Raw genomic sequence first — 19,530 nt, forward strand, 5'->3', positions numbered from 1 at the left:
GAAGAAACTAACATGTTTTGCGACCAAGAGGAATAGCGCGCTCGTCATAGCCTGAGTCAAACCGGTTTCTGTTCTTACAGTCTACTTTAGTTCAAGCTATATCCTCAAGTTGTATGCTGTGAATTCATGATATGTAAAAAGATCGCTAACTCATATCTTGATTCATACGTGGTATCGTCAGTTATTCAGCGCTGTAACTTTGATTGCCTTCGCCACATGCAGGTCAAGCGTGGAGGTGAATCCGTTAACAGTTGACTTCAACCGTAAGTATCATTTAAGTAGTAGTAATACTACTAATAATAATAATAGACATTTATAATGCGCCGGTATCCGTAAAAAAAAAGACACTCATGGCACAGTGACACAAACAGTGCGATAGCAAAACAAACAACAGTAAACATACAAGACAACAACTGCAAGCAAAAATGGGCAACAGTGAACAATTAATTAAACAGTTTTCATCAGATGAGTCTTGAGAGAGCGTTTAAAAGAAGCAAGAGATGGACTGTGTTGTACATGTTCTGGAAGGCTGTTCCACAGACAAGGGGCAGCAGCAGCAAAAGCTTTTTTGCCCCATGATCGATTTGAGCGATTTTCACACAGAAGTTAATTATTGTGTGATCTCATGAAACTGCGATTTGCGTGATATGGTTGCAGAAGTTCTGACAAGTAGAAATGGCGAAGTTCTAACAAAATAGCGATATGTGAAAATCAATAATTTAAAAATAATTCGGTCTTTGATCGGGAGCCAGTGTAATTCTTTCAGACTATGCGTGACATATTCTCTTGGCTTGGGACGGGTGGCAGTTCGTGCAGCAATGTTCTGTAGTCGTGCAAGACGGTTGATTTGTATTTCTTGCTTTCTACCGGTTGATCCTGGGCCTTGTAAGGCATATTTCCCTATGTAGGTATACGATACGACTAGTGGGTTATGTTTTCAGTTCATTTACGATGGTTGCCTTTGAAACAACAGCCGATATGATACCAAATTGGAATGCGAGCAAGGTAACTATATTTAATGGAATGAAACACGCAGGCAAAGGGAAAAATCAAAACTACAGTGTGACATGTTTCCCCGAAAGCAAATGGGGGCGGTATTGAAGAACTTAGCATGCAGACCCCGGATGTGTGACCTGATAAATTCGCAGATGACATTACAAGGGTCCTACCTGTACCGCGTAAGATTTGGCACAGGGGTTGTACTCGTAATGCGTAAGGTTGGCATGTAATATACATATCTGAGGAGTCAAATGAGAACTTCATTTCAAAATACATAAAAATACAATGTGTTCCTTATACGTCATTCGCCGTACAAACAGTTCTTTTCGTTATAGATATATTTTCCCTTGTTTTGTTTTTTAATGCCAACTTACGTTACCGTTATCAAAATAATGGACTAACCTGCAAACGATTTCTGTATTAAACACAACATATTTTAACATTGAAAGACATGTTAATTACATAATATCATCAACAGTAACTAATTTAATAGTACAAAGTTCAATCTTCCTTTGATAATTTTATTCTAACCTGTTGAATGTTTTTCTTACATTGACAAACAGTACAGACCTGTCTAAGAAATGGCGGTCTAGCTGTCGCTGACCAAGGATTTGCAATAACGAAGTCTTCGGCTTTGAGTACAGCGTTTCTGTATGTGTTGCCGTGTTGGACGAATCTAGCGGTAATAGTTATAACCGACATTGCGATCCGCGTTTAAAGTCCTTGCCGACATTGCAATCCGCGGCCCCCCTCACAATTTTGCAAGAGTGACTCCATAGATTTCCCTTTCGGGAAACCAAAAAGCATGGAAGTCCTGTTTCGTCAGTTCCTAGGTTTGCCAATGTGTATCTTGGTGAGGTGAAGGAGGGGGAGAGGGATGGTGGGGCCAATGGTGGGGTATGGGGTTGCCAGTCAGTTTTAAATCAGGTATTTTGTGCCTCGTTTTCTGTGACGAAAGAGAACAATGCTGATGAGGAATGTCGGCCTATAGACGCTTGTCATCTAATACGCTATACATTTTAGAACTTAAATGCCAATTCTTTTTTAAAGTTCGTTCCATCATAAGATATTCCTTGACTATAGGTCCTTTGCATATAAGTTTTCCTTCTATAGCCTCTTTAAATTAATATACTGATTAAACCATGCTAAACTAGCTCTGTAGCCTGTGTGCGAAATGCGGGCGGGGGCAAGGGGGTGAAACCTCACCTCTTTTACCAGTCGGGAGAAAACATTTAGCCTGGGAAAGAATTTCAGTCGGGGGAGGTTTTCAAAATTCGAATATCTGTATTAGCACAATTTTGCGTTTATACCTAATTATATAATTCATAATCAATATGTGCCTCCGAATGCAAAATGTGACGATTAAACATTGTTTTTTTTTTCTATCGGGAACCCCAAAGGAGCCCCATTCAACCAATCCACAGCCACACCCCGGATTCGTTTGTTTTGATCATAATAAAGTTAGTAAAATAATATGACCATACTAAAATTATTTGGAGATAATTTCGAATTTACCCTTCCCCTCACCTTCCCCTTCCCTCCCAAAAAATTACATCATTTGCAAGTCACTGTACTATAGCTGTTTTGTTTACCTCATTTTACGTTTTATGGATGCAGATCAAGCTACGTCTGTAATAGCCTACCTGCTGTGACTGGATTCTGTAAAGCCTATTTTCCAAAATGGTCCGCAGTGAACGGATAATGCTTAAATTTCATCTATGGTGGCGGTATGGTGGTGCTAATACATTACTGACGACTACAACATTAATTGAAAAAAAAAACTCACATCCCTCCTAGTAAAGAAGCTTTTTCCTAGGAATTACCTTGACAATAAACTACTGGAACATACCCGGAGGCTGCTTAATACACTTAAAAGCTTCAGTAATCTTAAATGTCTCCCTCCCCCAGTCTTTTAGATATTTTTCTGAAATAATAGTGTCATTGCAAATAATTTGATTGATATTAGTTTTCGTTTGGAGCCACCATTTATCGATCAGTTTGTTATAATAAATCGCCAAAGTATCCATTATAAGTCATTACAACATTGGTCAAACTTTTTACGGTAAACGTATTGTTAGCATTTCGAATCACTGACGTAAGACGGTTGTGGAACCCCGTAAAAATTCAGTCTCGTCAGTGCGCTGAATGAGATATTGTAAGAGTGCATGTTTTGTTATGTAAAATTCTGTATTGACACAAATTTCCTTTTTGGAGAAATAAAGTTTTACTTACTTACTTACTTAAGTGAAGCTTATTTGCGTATTGAAAGTATTTTGACGGCTGTTTATGTCAATGTTATTTCTGTTATGTGTATGTTAATTAGTTGTTAATTAGTAGCAGCTGTAGTTGTTGGTTTTGGATGGCATTCCAGTGCCGTGTCTTGAGGGAGACACGTCGGATAATTGATATGTGCAAGCACGCAACACCGACCATGTATGCTTCTTTTCTTTTACAAAGAACTTGTCATTCAGCCTCTGAAGAAGATCCTGCTAGGATCGAAACGTCATGCCCACTTACTTTTACACAAAGAACGTCCAAGCCTGATAAGACAATCCCTTTTAACGCACGTTACAATAGTATTAAATATTTTGTTCTTAGTCTTACAAAATTGCATTATACGTGACGTAATCCACTCATTTCAAGACTTTCGTCGATGACAGTGAGTGATTAATGGAAAACAGTAAACGAAATGATTATAAAATATACTAGAGTCATTGCAGGCCTGTGTGGCGTTATTATGAAATTATAATGGCAGGCCGTGCTTCATTTTACATGACGTTATTGAATACAGCTAGCCTATCAGGTGAACAACATGATTACATAATATACTAGTAAATTCATTGCAGGCCTGTGTGGCGTTATTATGAAATGATAATGGCAGGCCATGTTTCATTTTGCATGACATTATTAAAAACAGCTAGCCTATCAGGTGAGATATACTTTTTAAGTCTCCCACGAAAGAACCTGGGCACGAAAACCAAAGCACCGAATTGGGAAAGGACTGATCCGCTCTCAACCCCAGTCCCCTTGCATCGGGACTGTGACTGTGTGATCATCGTCGGGTGTGTATCACCATTCCCCTCGAAAGGGAACAGGTAGGCTACTAAACATGATCATAGCCAAAAGGTGATATTGTACGAAATGTATTTGAAGACTGGTTCATTAATAGGAATATCACTGTCGATGGGAGCATATATACAGGAAAATGATTTGAAATATCATCGATATTGAAGAATTCCAGTAGTATGCGGCGTGTTCCTACTGTTTTTGTGAATTCAATAACTCGAGGACATCATCCACAATCAAAACTACAGTATGAAATGTGTCCCGAAAGGTATAGGCCTTAATAAGGGCGGTGTTGGTCCCACTTACACAGAGCCGCATACAGTGAGCGCTGAAATCACTCGACCATTCAGAAATCGTTACGCATATTGGCCAAACTCACTCTGTAAACGTCTTTCAATGAACCTGTACCGCATAAGATTTGTCACAGGAGTTCTACTCGTAATGCGTATGGTTGGCATGTAATATACAGTTTTGAGTCGTCGAATGAGAACTTATACTTCAGAATACATAAAAAGAACGCGTTTTCCTTATACGTCAGCTGCCATGCAAGCAGTTATTTTCGTTATAAATATGTTTCCATGTTTGTCTGTTTTTTACATTACCCCTATCAACACAATGGTGCTAACCTAACTTGATTCAAGTACAATACATGGACCAATAAGGCAGGTCATGCATGCAATGTAGTACCGTGTACCGCAATGGAAAGTAAAACTGCGGCAGTTGGCTTGCATGTTTACATGCACGTATACGAGAGATGTTATATGGAGTAACTTTGATCGACTCATTAACTTTAAAGCGCTTCATACTTTAAGGATCAGGACAACTTTACAATGGCTAATCGACTTTTTCCGAACAGAATTTATTGTTTCAAGTATATTCTATGGTCACTGTTGTGTTTTTTAACCGGTTATATTCTTAGGGACATTGCTGCATCGAATACGTATTCGTTAATAGTGGGAACACAGAAGACTGTAGGTATACAGTATGAGAGACGTGTGGATGTACAGAGCGGTAAGTATAAGATAAGAATGAGAACCGACGGCAGGGAGGGTAGGCAGGGGGGGGGGGGGGTTGTAGGTTAGAGAGACTATCATGTAAGGAAAAGCTGGGAGATTACCCCGGAAGTTATCAGTACTTGCTCCAAAATTTTAACAATATAAATTTAATAAATTATTTCAAAGGTGAGCCTATACTTTTTTCCCGGGATTCCCAGTATTTAAGGCAGGCAACAATGTCTCAGTGAATAAAATGCTTCGTCGTGGTGACGGTCAGTAACATGCAGTTTTAAAGTTCGAGCTAAATTGGCAATTATTTGACATATTTAGGTGCAATATAATGATGACAATATAATGACACCAAACGCGTTACAATCAATATGATAATTACGTTATTATTAGTCTCAAATGATTGTATGTAGTAGGATAACTATCACTTTGCACTCTTTTATTACGCCTAATTCCAATCATGGTGAACAGATAATTTGGAACAATTCGATCGTTTATTAAAATTAACAATAAGATGGTATTTTAAAACTCAATGTTTCAAAAAGGGATTAGGCAGGTGAAGCATTCTGTTCAGTGACAATGACAATCGTCCTTACTGTCAATACTGCGTTTCAAAGTGAAGTATAAATTAGATTATTGTCCATTTACTTTTTTCAATGGAATTATTTCCTCTATCCCTAGAGCGTGGAAGGATGGACCGGTGAAGGTTAACGAGGATATTGTTGATAGCTTTTAGTGATTATCCCCAGTTTATTCCCTCAGTGTCTCTAGACACATTTATAATAACCTTATTACCAGCAGGGACGTAGCCAGGGGGGGGGGGAGCAGGGGGAGCGACCGCTCCCCCCCTTTCAGTGTCTATTTTTTTTTTATACTGTCGTTTTTTAGCATGGTATTTTGTCAGTGCTCTTTTGATCTTGAATACTCGTTAGCTCCGTTAACTCGATTGTAATCGTAGTAACATTCACGCCTACTGATTCAACTACTTACTTAGTTTGGCAGATGCAATTAGCTAAATTTAGCTTATAGCCAATTACAAGCCTACAGTTGGCCACTGCGTAATAAAATACATATTGCCTACCTAACCGCACTCTATGGAATGTCACGAACTGTATGCACAACAACGTCGACAACGTTCGTTCAATGAGTCGTCCTAAGTTGTTGCACGAACAGCATGTTATAAAGCTAAGCTAGCAATCGTACGTGATACGCACTTCCTATAAATAATTATTACACTGCTAATACACTGCGATAACGATATTTGTTTTTAGGCCACTGCATTTCTGGCTGTATTACAAAATATGAAAGTTTATATTGTCCATCAGTTAAGTTCGTCAAATGTATTAAAGTCCAGACATTGGACAATAAACAAGAATCATCCTACTGGAAAACTTGTAAAAGAGCACTATGTTTGTCTTTCTGATATATTATGTAAAAGAACATGTAAAAGAATTTAAACAGGAAACAAAATCTGCTGATAATGATATCATATGATCAGGACGTAGCCAGTATGTAGCACGATAGTTTCATTCAACACCCTACCCGCCGAAAAAGACTATAGGATCCGATGTCAGTTTTTTAACATGTAGTTTAGAACCCGTTTACGCAGATAATATTTCAGTTGAGAAAACACTTGAGAAATTTGCATCAGATGGCAATCGTCGGATAGCTCTCGCCTTCTCTTATTAGGTTAACTTAAACATTTACTAGCTACAGTTGTATCAAAGACATTTCTGGACTATCTTTGCATCTACAAGTATCAGAAGTTGAAAAGTAAGTAAGTCTACTCTGTACATGTACCTTCAAGGGCGGCGGAACCGGGGGGCACAGGGGGCAAGTGCCCCCACTTTTCCTCAGGTTAAAAATGTGCCCTTTTTCTACATAAAACTTGTACTCTTGATCACCTTATTAGAACAGCGATATTTCAGTAAGAGATCTAATCCTAATTTAGAACTATCAGGGGCGTAGCCAGTATGTAGCACTGTAGGCCCGGGCCTACACTTTTTTTGGCCAAGTTATCTTTTTTATTAAAACACCCATAATTCAAATCCATAAGCTTGCTGGACGAGTTTAAGAGTCTAGACAGGAAAAACTATTGAAATGAACGAAGCAAGATTATGGCTAAATTAGGTGACCTATTCTTCTGTCATCTAGGCTGTCATTCATATCGCGTGCCGTTTCATTCAATACTCTACCCGCCGAAAAAGACTAGGATACGATCTTGTCAGTTTTTTAACATCTACTTAAGAACTCGTTTACGCAGATAAATTTCAGTTGAGAACATTCCACAGTCAAATAAGCCTATCGTTGATTAACAGACTTTATATGTATAGAGCTGCAGCTCTTTGTTGCCTGTTGTAGTCACGATCGGCGTTCCAAGTTCCAAAACAGCCTTTTCGATAAACATTTACTAGCTACAGTTTTATCAAAGATAATTACTGGCTATGGTTGTATCAAAGACATTTCTGGCCTATCTTTGTATCTACAAGTATCAGAAGTTGAAAAGTAAGACTACTTAGACGGGGGGGGGGGGGGTGGGGGGCGTTGATGGAGTGATGTGTATACGCAAATAAGATAATACAATAAGATTTATAAAGGGTACTAAATATCAGGCTGCAACAGTCCAATCGAATTTCTGCAAAGTGCCCTTTGACTTCGGTGCCCCCCCCCCCCCCCAGATTAAAGGTGCTTCCGCCGCCCTTGTGTACCTTGCTAATTTTAATACATTATGTATTATTGAATTACGTACTTTTTTAACTCGTTTGTTTTTTGGGTTTAAAAGTGATATTGAATGAGGTTTCTCAAGTTAGCAAGAGGCCAGGGAACCAGAATGAACATTCGGGAAGGGCTGTTTCCTGCCATCTGGGGGGTTTGTAAAACCAAAAATTTTCTTGTACGCTCCGCGCCAACCGATGGTGGCGCTCCGCTCAGATAGTCGTGCCTACAACTTTGAAAATCCATATCAATCGCAAAAAGTGCTCCCCCCCTTTCAAATTCCTGGCTACGTCGCTGATTACCCGTGTTAGTACTCCTCCTGCGGCTGTAGCCAAAAGGAATCTTTATTTCAATATCACAGCCACCCAATGGGAGAATACTTTTCAAGCCCCGTTTCACTCTGTTAGAGATTTCAAGATGCAATATTTCCAATTTCACTTCCTCCACCGCATTATTGGCACAAACCACTACCGTCATAAAATAGGGCAATTCGATAACCCGGGATGTCACTTTTTGTGGTCGCTTTGATGAGACCCTGTAACATCTGTTTTGGGATTGCCGTATTATCGAACTTATATCGAACTTCATTTCTGATGTGGAGCAAGCTATTCTTGGCAGTCAGTTTATATTTTTGAAGAATGATATAGATAGATAGATATATAGATAGAAAGAGATTTATTTCGTCCATAAGATATGGAAATTTGTCGCCCTGCAGCAAAACATATAAAAAATCAAAGTTTTAAAGTTACATACAGAATACAGTTAAATATTAGTATCAACAAAACACAGAGAAGTTGAATGAAAAGGTAAAAATAACAACAGCAACAATATCCATACATGTGAGAAAAATATACACATATATACATATATATATACATATAACAAAAACAAACAGACAAGACTATAAAACAAAAGAAACCTATCTAACAACCCTCTGGTCGAAAAGAGAAACGGGTATCATTTTTTCCCGTTAATCACCCAATAATTTCTTAAATTTTTCATCTCATGTACTTCATCTTCAGTAAAAAAAAATTACAAACACGGAATGAGATGTAGAGATTTTCTATATAAGTTAAAATTTGCTATTAAACTTGAGAAAGAACTCAAGCAAAGAGGCAAGGCTTTTATTTCTTACGAGCAGTTAAAAGACTCAATAGTAATTGCGCTTTACTGTTCAGTTAACTACGATGCATCTTTGTTTTTGTATGTACTTATTGACCTTATTGTGTTCAAATATGTTCGAATTGGCACAAGAATGTTACCAATATAGATACCAAGCGTGGTAAAAAAAATTTTTAAAGGATAACTATCCACTCAGAGTGGAATTTTTTGGGGGGCCAGCATGTTGCTATTTATAAGACTGCGAAAAATCGCAATATTAAATGAACATTGTCCCGAAGTCTCGAAAAAGCATGTGTGAAAATGGCAATGAGACAAAACCACCGGTTTTTCAAATCATTCAATTTTATTTTCAAAAGGTATAGGCCTATTTGTTTGGAATTATTCAAATTATAACTGATCTAAGTCATCAACAACGCTCCAGTCCACTATTTTGATAATATTACATTACATGACATATCGTCCAGAGAAGGGTAAGCGGGACAGGCTTTTTCGTCCCCGCATGGCTCTGAAAAGTGATGAAAATTACTTTTGTTCAGTTCAGCTGATTCCTCTCAAACTGACCTCCAGGACATGTCGCAAAACGGTATTCCTGGAGTTTGTTGGGAACATGTTAAACTGATAGATTTTACAACTGCAATGGATATATACCATTGCGATGTCCCCTATATCTATTATAACACATAGGTTGTATCGCAAGTTTATTTTCCCACTAGTTGCCCTGTTCTTGTTCATATATTTTGATGTTTTCCTCAATGGCATCTATCATATTGCCCTCAAAACTGCTAAATGAATATTCCACGATTTAAACGGGGGATGAAAATTTACCGGAAAATTATAGACTAATAAGTTTGCCCTCTGCTTGCATTAATGCAATCTTAATGAACACCATTTGAAAAAAAAAAGTATTCGTCAATTTCTAAACAATAACCATTTCTATTTATGATTACAAGTTCGGCTTCAGAGAAGGTCTTTCAACTTGTCACGCTTTATTATAGAAACATAAACACAATTCGCTCTAACCTTGATAAACTTGGATTATATATCTCAAAAGTACATTTGATACAGTTGATCATTCCACTCTTGTAATGAAACATTTTCACTATGGTATTCGTGGTATAAGGCATATGATATTCTATCAAGCTCCTTGTATATGAGAGAAAACCATAATACCTACTGTCCACCGGTGTTCCACAAGGGTCGGTTAAAGGGCCCTTGTTGTTTCCTATCTATATGTAATGGTCTGCAAGGAGCTGTCCCAGGTGTTTCATGCCGTCTATTTGATGATGATAATGTTTTATCTTTAATAATGATTGTGCTAATCAATCAAGTTAAATGTAGGCTACCCTTAGCCAGCTGAATTTGTGGTCTACGTCGAACAAACTTACTTAACTTGTTGGTAAATACCACCTATCATACCATGTTTCATGCCAGCAATAAGATCCATGCCTGCTGTGAGAACCTCATTTTCGATCGAATTGAAATTAATAAGTACTCAGTATAAAATATTTAGGTTTAATTATTGATGATCGCCTATCCTGGCAGCATCATGACCTTTGTAACTCTCTGGTTAAGTACACTGGTATGTTTTTAATCGCATTAAGGATATCCTTCCAATTAATACGGCAATTCAAGTTTACTATTCTTTTACATTTTCTAAAATATCATATGCGATTGAAGTCTTTGGTACAGCTAAAGCTAGTACCCTGAAGCTTCTTCAAATTATGCAAAATAGGTTAAATAAACTGCTTACATACTGGCAACCACTGACACTTTTCCACTAATTTACTTTACAGGAAATATAATATGTTAATAGTCAGTGATATTCATAAATACTGTGTTTGTGGCATAATTGACAAGTATTGTAATGCATGCTTCCGACTGTTATATCTAATTGTATTAGAGTGTGTAACAAAAGACATAAATGCACGTAATTTTATTTTATTTTTATGATAAATTAATTCTAAATAACTACTTTTGTAAACATTCGGCAAGACATACCAAGTGTAATGAAAATCATAAAAGTCTCCGTGATTTCAACAAAAACTTAAACGGCACTTATGATAATAATAATTACGCCTAATGTTTTCTAGCGAGGTTTCCAATTCTGTGACTTCCACAGTTTTTTTTCTGCTGATTCTGGTTTTCTATTTATTTGTTCTCTTTTTCTTTTGTTAGGCCATTCTCTTTTTCCATCGGTGACTAGTTTGTTCAAGATAATAACAATAATAACTTGAATTGAATAGATTAGTGGTACAAACGGCAGGTCATACAATCTAGTTCAGTACGGTATACACTGTGTGCATAATACGAACGCGGTTTCATGCACACACGTATATATGTTATGCGCTATCGACCGATTTGCGCAATCGATCGATAGCGCTGCGCTATCTTTGGATCCGTCGTTAGCGCAAGCATCGGTAGATCGCGCTGCGCTATCAATCGATAGTTCGTGGGTCGTGTAGGATGAGATTTAAAGGGGAACTACAGGCCTCGTCTGCGTAAATACCCTTGACGTAGACTGAGTTCGTCTACGTGAATACCCTTAACGACATCGACACGTTTTCAGCATGGACAACTCGCAGGAACTTGGCGCTTCCCTCAAGGCCAGGAAGGTCGACAATCTGAAAATTCTGTGTTTTGACCCAATGTCGGAAGTGCGGGTCCACCTTGATGCTTGGATGAAGAAGATGAGAGTTTATGGCATCGTACTTCTCCGTGCTAATGACTGGGCTCTTTGTTGAAGCAGCTTGGCGGTCGACGGTCTCCTGCATGTGTTCTCGAAAAGCTGGCTCTTTTTCCATTTTTACGAATATCGTCACTATATATCAGTACTATATGATATCGATAGTCACTGTTGGCCCAATCACATCAGTAATTTAGCAGATTTCTTAGAACCAAGGCCTGAAGACATATGATACAACCTGATACATATGCCTGATTCAGCAATGGATTTAGGTTATCTCCATGATACAACCAATTTATTGAAACTCATTGTATCACTTTCAATTGATAAAATTTTATTGAATTTATCATAAATATTTACATAGAAAATGGTAATTAAATGGGCAATTTTTAGAAAAATAGGTAATGTGTCCATTAAACAGCACTTGGCGTCATCATGAAGTTATCAAAAATAGACATACAATCCGTCGATCTGCCTGCGCCATCGATCGATACCTGCGCGATCTACCGATGCTTGCGCTAACGACGGATCCATAGATAGCGCAGCGCTATCGATCGATGGCGCTAATCGGTCGATAGCGCATAACATATATACGAGAATTGCTATATTGAATAGTCAATTGGATATATTTTTAAATAACAATTTAATGGTTGGCAGGCAGACATTTGAAGTTGAATACAATTTCCATTATGATTTCAAACACGATTCCTAGTATAGTAACAAAGCGTTATTACCTATACTGTTGGTAGAACCATGATACATCAAGTACACATAACCGAAAATATTCTGACGACGGTGAAATATCGATCGACGAATTAATGTCTGAACCAATGATGACTATCTAGATATGTTCAGGTTTCAGTGTCGTTGAAGTCGAAGTATTGTGTGTATTCACAACATGTTCAAGTATAGTCTCATTTGTACTATTGCTAAAAGTAACATGAGCACCCTATAGAGAACTTATACGATTGAATATTACCATGTTCCATTTTTCATATAACCTTCATTAATCTCGGTGTTTCTTCTTTCGTCCTCACAGCTTTCGGCACAACCAACGGGAACATTATAAACATCCAAACTGTGAAATCGCCTCAGAAGAGTTCCGACAACCGGATATCAACAAACCTCTCGCTAGGCGTGACAAACCCAGTCTGCCGTTCTGCTCCAAATAACGGTCCCATTCGTAGAACCACACATCTTGTTAAAGCTACCAGTAAGACAAGTTCCTGCCGGGTCGTCGGGGAGGGCCTTCGTAGCGGTTCTGTTGGGGAACTTACCACCATTACCATAAAAGTCGATTCAAAGCGAAGAAACGGTTTTCACAAGCAATTCTTTTTCAGTGTTTTAGCAATAAGTGATAAACATATATTTTCCGTATCTCCATATCAAGTCGATATGAAGAAACTAACAGTAACATATAAGTTCAAGCCAAGTAAACCTGGTAAATATGATTTATATGTTGAGGAGATAACAGCTAACGCGCAGAAACAGCTCCCAGGAAGTCCCTTTAAACTAGTTATTGATGGAGCACCAATAGATGAAGACGCGGTCAGGAAGACAGCGGACGAATTACCATCATGTCAAACTCTCCCACAGAGGAACATTTCGTGGCTTGAAGGAGAGTGGGTGACAAAAGACCACGCTGGAACAAATCGTGGGGCCTTAAGGAGTGGCTGGGTCCTACAACCTCAACGATGCAGCTTTGACATCTTTACGACGGAAGACCTACAGCGGGCGGCAGCTTCCCCGACCCCTAAAACCATCGTTGTTCTCGGAAAGTCTACCGAGAGAGCTATTATTTTGTCTATGATAGACATAGCACTGAGGGAGGGAGAAAAGACTAACCTAAAAGCATCTCTTATGTGGATATGCTGGGGTTATATGGAAGTACGTCTAGGCAACTTGAGATTCATTTATCAAGATTTTCGTATTGAAGGAGCAAGTGAGGGTAGCATTAAGAACAATCAATTTGTCAACATAACTTGTCACAACGAAAAAATAGCCAGTAAGAACAATGACTTCTTTGGTGACGCGATAGGCTTTTTTCAAGAGACGCTCTTCACAGAACAAGTTTGGCCAGATGTCGTACTTTTAGTGATGAAAAATATCAATCAGCTTAAATATTTAGTGGAAGCAATTCCAAAGTCTTGGAACGGAGTAATTTACCCTCTTAATGGTTTTAAAAGCCACGTGGGATCGTTGTATACACCGAATGGCAGACGGGCAGACGTAGAAGAGGCTACAAAATTCATCTCTCTCGACCATCGTATACGATTGTTGGATGGATTTGCGTTGGCCTCGCCGATGAGGCACACGACCGACAAGTCGCCGATGATAATGAACACCATGCATTGGCACAGATACTGCAACGAAGAAGCCTTAGATATCCGTGTATGCAGCGATGCAACCGAGATGGTAGCACAGGTGCTTTTAGCACAGGCTCTTGCACCGAATGGTAAAGATGCATGGCTTGCTTCACTTGAGAAATGCACGGTCATAGACACGAGGAGGCCGAGAGAGATACAAGTTTGCCTCGACTGTGCTGATAGTCTCATACCTTGGCATATCAAACGAAAGCCCAATATTAAATGCTACAACACATCGACAGGGTTTCACCCTAGAGATACCAATGAGATGCAGGTATGGGATGGGTCGCTCTGTCCGGATAAGTGCATGGAATCAGACCCAGTAGAACAGTTTGCCACCCAGTCAGGAAGAGTAGATGTCAGAATTTGTACAATAGCGAAATCTAACACCTCATTATACTAGTACAGAAATATATGGGCAAAATGGCATCGATTTCTCTCTTTCTTCTTTTCTTATAGAGGGCAAGAGAGCTCCAAGTTATCCTCCTGGGCCAAAAAAAAAAGGGTGAAATAGGAGTAGACTAAGTGTAGCCGGTCAAAAACGCAGTGACGAGGCTTAAATATATTTTTAGGTTTGGGAAGATTACAAGTGGCACCTCCAAATTAGGGTAGGGCCGATTTACTCTGAGATCGTGGGGACAACTTAAAAAGGCGGAATTCTCACACAAAAACAAACAAATAAAGGTAAAGTGGTGTGTTTACGATGCACATGAACGTTGTATTAATATCAATGGGGTTACTTAAGGTTATATGTGAAATTATATAAATGGGTGTAACTTACATATCTCGGAACTCTTACTTCTTATAACGACTCCACTGAATTTAATGGAAAAATAATACTTATCAGTCCCAACGAAAATAATAACAAAGTCGCGGCGCGGGTCGACCGAATACAATTTGAGAACGAAATTGTCTCCTTGGGGAACTTCTAGGGCGGTTCACTTAGTTGGGGACGTCTCTGGATTGGGTGGTTCTCTGGACAGCTCGCGGTTCGGGGAAATAACCTCTTGGGGCGTCTCAGCTTGGGGCGTCTCTAGGAGAAACTGTTCATCACTCGGGTTGGGTCATCGCAGGGGTTCACTTCCGGATCCAAACATTGAGTTAAAATGGGAATTTACAGTTCAGTTCCATCACAACAGAAAATTATAGGGTTGCCAGATATTAGCACAGGATGAAATATAGTTCTGCCTCCATTGGTACAGCTCCAGGTGATAAACTTTTATTAAATATGAAATCTCCTTGTAAAACAGTTCCAGGTGTTTACTAAAATAGAATATCCATTTGTAGAACAAGCTCCAGGTATTCACTAAACTTCTATAAAAACTCCATGGGTAAATAGCTTCAATTAAGTGTCCATTTAACTTCTAATTAATTTAATACTGGTCCTCTACTCTATTACTGGTGAAGTTAGTCTAAGAAAATAATTATGATCTCGTGCCCAACCATTTCAAACTTAATCCTTCCCCTCTCCTCCTCTAACTATTACAAACTTAATCCTTCCACTTTTCTCCTCTAACTACTGTAAACTCAATCCTTCCCTCTTCTCCTCTAACTACTGTAAACTTAACTCGGCATCAGTGTCTTATCTTAATTTCCCCCTACCATGCTACCTTATTCACTCCATCCCATAATAATAAGAATACATCCCATAATAATAAGAATTCATCCCATAATAATAGTACAAGGCAACTCACACATGACCACCTTAAACATATTAAACACAAAGCTTGGTTCATTGAATATTCATGATTTGGCCTTTGTCTCAACTCCCCCCCCCCTCCTACTCTAGAACAGCTTGCCCTCCACTTCCTGGTATCTGAGGTCCAGTGACCAACCAGCTGTCAATTAATACTTAATACATAATTTACCAGACACATTACTTAATTTATGGTGTCCTTTGGTACATTTAAAATAATCTTCTATCACCAAAACATTCCTATCTAACCAAACAAAAGTTATAAAATTGTCTATTTAACCCACAGTTCTGAAAAGGGATAGACTCTTGGAGCCACTCATATATTCCTAGAAAATAGGACCACGCAAAACAATTACTTAGCTTAAGAAAAAGACAGGTCACACAGGGCCACCCTACCACTAACTGTTGCCATGTAGTAGTTAGCAATAAAAGTGAAAATTAAGGGAACTCATAAATCTACCAAGTAAAGGTTATTCATTGTCAAATGAATAAAAACAAAGAAACAAAAGAAAATGATCAAATGAATAAAAACAAAGATAAGAAAATGAAAGAAAATGATTAAATGGATAGAAACAAAAGGTGGAAAATAAAAGAAAATGATAACTATACAAAACATTAACCAGGTTATGCTCTGGTTACATAAGTAAGTCTTCAAATTAGAGAGAATCCCAGCACCTACCCTTGCACTCTTGAAAAAAAGGCCAAAACGACCGGTTTTTGAATGTAAACAAATCTTTAAAGACAAAAAAAAAAAAGTCCATGTGACCCCCTCGGAAAAATGTTGTTTATTGATGCAGGCTGTCTTATGTGCAAAATAAAGCTATGGGAGGCTCTCTAGTGTATTCCTATCTCGAGTAATGACTTTCTAAAAACAATGGTCCACATTTGGACCATCTTAATTGAAGGAGCTAAGAACCTAGACTAATATTCCAAAGAAACATTAAAGGAACTAAATGAAGTATATAGAGACCAGAACACCGTTTTGTGTGTGGTTCCTTGCTTACTTAAAGATTGTGGTCTTTACTATTTTGATATGAATATAGGAAAGTCAATAGGGTTTATTAAACTGCTAAGCATGATTAAGATCTATCATTCAGTTATCATGTACCATACAAACTGTTCTTAATACAATAACGTTAAGCCCCGCCCTTCATAGATATATCAAATGTAAAGTTACCATACATGAACATGTATACTGTACCAGTCATCAACATATATAACAATACATTAGTTGGAAACCAAATCGAATTCCAGTTGCCAAGTCATTGCAATTTTATATTTTGGCTTTTGTCAATAGAGCTCATCTACTCACTATGTGCTATCTACCCACCAAGTATGACAATGATCCACCAGTACCGTATCTTGTTGAGTTATTGTGTACATTAAACAAACCCATCGTTAACGATATAATGTTAAGCCTCACCCTCCCCCACCCAGCCCCCCCCCCCTCGTTAATATGCATGTCACACATAAAAATGTACCTTCTAGAAACAACCAAATATAAATTTTGAAGCAAATGCAAATTCAGAATTATTTGAAGATTCTTACTTTATACCCCATGCAACCTCATTAATATTCATGAGATGAGCACCATGGGCCATCCAACCACCAAGCATAACCACGATCCATCATTACCTTGTCGAGTTACAGTGTATACAAGATACATCGTCACACAGACATTCACTCCCCTCTCCACCCCTCCACCGCACACACAGGGGTGCATACATAGGTTCCTTGGCTGAAAACAAGGAACCAAAAGTGATAAGGGGGAAAGGCAACTCACTGTGTTTATACCAATCAATCTGTCAGGACTGATGTCCTAATGTTTAGTTTGAGGTAAAACTGAAACAATTTCAGATGAGAAATCTCCACAATGGTAACAGTTAGTTTGTACCAGTAGTTATAGTTTTCTTCAGATCAATAATTTATAGCATGGTATTCCAAAATGGTTTTCAAAAGTGCAGTAACTGCATGTGAGCATCTTTCCTGACAAACTTATAGATATCTTTTTAATTTGGTTCCAAAATGTTCCATTAATTACATTATTGACAATTGATATAAGAGCTGATCCACTTTGCCATAAATATTCCTAAAGCCTTCGTTTTACTAAATGATGCACAACTAAGGAATTGCAAGAAATCTTGCCAAGCCGCTTCTACTTTCTTTGCATATTAGGCAGTGGCGGACTGGGTCTTAAAACCAGCCAGGGCATTTTTCACCTAGACCGGCCCATTATTCATTGATATGTAACTTACAAAGTGATCGCCGTCCTGGGGAGGGGTTTAAGGGGAGGGGTTTCCCCTCCCCATTGAGATTTTTTTTAAGTTAAGGAATACTTAGATGCAAAATGGTGCTATATTTCTCAATTTTGTAGATTACATGATCCTTTAAAATAGACCCAATAATAATTTTCCAGAAACAACACTTGATTAAACTGATAAACATCAAACAATGATGGTTACTAATAATATGCTTAAACAAGCATTACGTTAGGTACCGTACTTTTACCTCTGTTCTCCGACAATGGTTATCCTTTCGAGCGGATGATTCTCTAATTGTGGTGCGTTACCGAAAGTGTACATTACTACTACTCCACCCATGCTATAGCCATGAATGAAAGTGAGAGGGTCCCTCAACCCCTCCTCTAATACAGATTTAAATTATATTAGGTGTGTATAGTGTCCTAGACAGGGACGTAGCCAGGGGGGAGCAGGGGGAGCGACCGCTCCCCCCCCCCCTTTCAGTGTCGATTTTTTTTTTTTTAAACTGTCGTTTTTTTAGCATGGTATTTTGTCAGTGCTCTTTTGATCTTGAATACTCGTCAGCTCCGTTAACTCGATTGTAATCGTAGTAACATTCACGCCTACTGATTCAACTACTTACTTAGTTTGGCAGATGCAATTAGCTAAATTTAGCTTATAGCCAATTACAAGCCTACAGTTGGCCACTGCGTGATAAAATACATATTGCCTACCTAACCGCACTCTATGGAATGTCACGAACTGCATGCACAACAACGTCGACAACGTTCGTTCAATGAGTCGTTCTAAGTTGTTGCACGAACAGCATGTTATGAAGCTAAGCTAGCAATCGTACGTGATACGCACTTCCTATAAATAATTATTACACTGCTAATACACTGCGATAACGATATTTGTTTTTAGGCCACTGCATATCTGGCTGTATTACAAAATATGAAAGTTTATATTGTCCATCAGTTAAGTTCGCCAAATGTATTAAAGTCCAGACATTGGACAATAAACAAGAATCATCCTACTGGAAAACTTGTAAAAGAGCACTATGTTTGTCTTTCTGATATATTATGTAAAAGAACATGTAAAAGAATTTAAACAGGAAACAAAATCTGCTGATACTGATATCATATGATCAGGGCAGTATGCAGTAGTTTCATTCAACACTCTACCCGCCGAAAAAGACTATAGGATCCGATCTTGTCAGTTTTTTAACATGTAGTTAAGAACCCGTTTACGCAGATAATATTTCAGTTGAGAAAACACTTGAGAAATTGCATCAGATGGCAATCGTCGGATAGCTCTCGCCTTCTCTTAGTAGGCTAACTTAAACATTTACTAGCTACAGTTGCATCAAAGACATTTCTGGACTATCTTTGTATCTACTAGTATCAGAAGTTGAAAAGTAAGACTACTCTGTACATGTACCTTCAAGGGCGGCGGAACCGGGGGGCACAGGGGGCAAGTGCCCCCACTTTTCCTCAAGTTAAAAATGTGCCCTTTTTCTACCTAAAACTTGTACTCTTGATCACCTTATTAGGTCAGCGATATTTCAGTAAGAGATCTAATCCTAATTTAGAACTAAGTATGTAGCACTGTAGGCCCGGGCCTACACTTTTTTTGGCCA

General features: G+C 38.4%; 1 protein-coding gene across 1 annotated transcript; it reads left to right on the forward strand.

Annotated features, from left to right (window-relative positions):
* The first annotated feature begins 4,469 nt into the window (after positions 1 to 4,469).
* Positions 4,470 to 15,896, forward strand: LOC139961655 (uncharacterized). The gene is made up of 2 exons (XM_071961021.1): positions 4,470 to 5,076; positions 12,629 to 15,896. The coding sequence occupies exons 1-2, from the start codon at positions 4,896 to 4,898 to the stop codon at positions 14,356 to 14,358; spliced, it is 1,911 nt and encodes a 636-aa protein (XP_071817122.1). The 5' UTR covers positions 4,470 to 4,895; the 3' UTR covers positions 14,359 to 15,896.
* The last annotated feature ends 3,634 nt before the right edge of the window (positions 15,897 to 19,530 follow it).

This window comes from Apostichopus japonicus, chromosome 20 (genome assembly GCF_037975245.1).
Source record: "Apostichopus japonicus isolate 1M-3 chromosome 20, ASM3797524v1, whole genome shotgun sequence".
Classification (NCBI taxonomy): Eukaryota; Metazoa; Echinodermata; class Holothuroidea; order Aspidochirotida; family Stichopodidae; genus Apostichopus; species Apostichopus japonicus.

Excerpts from the sequence above, each read along its gene's own strand:
- LOC139961655 (XM_071961021.1), top strand. The coding sequence starts at position 4,896 with ATGGCTAATCGACTTTTTCCGAACAGAATTTATTGTTTCAAGTATATT. Across the intron at positions 5,077-12,628 it reads ACGTGTGGATGTACAGAGCG|CTTTCGGCACAACCAACGGG; the intron begins GTAAGTATAAGA and ends TCGTCCTCACAG.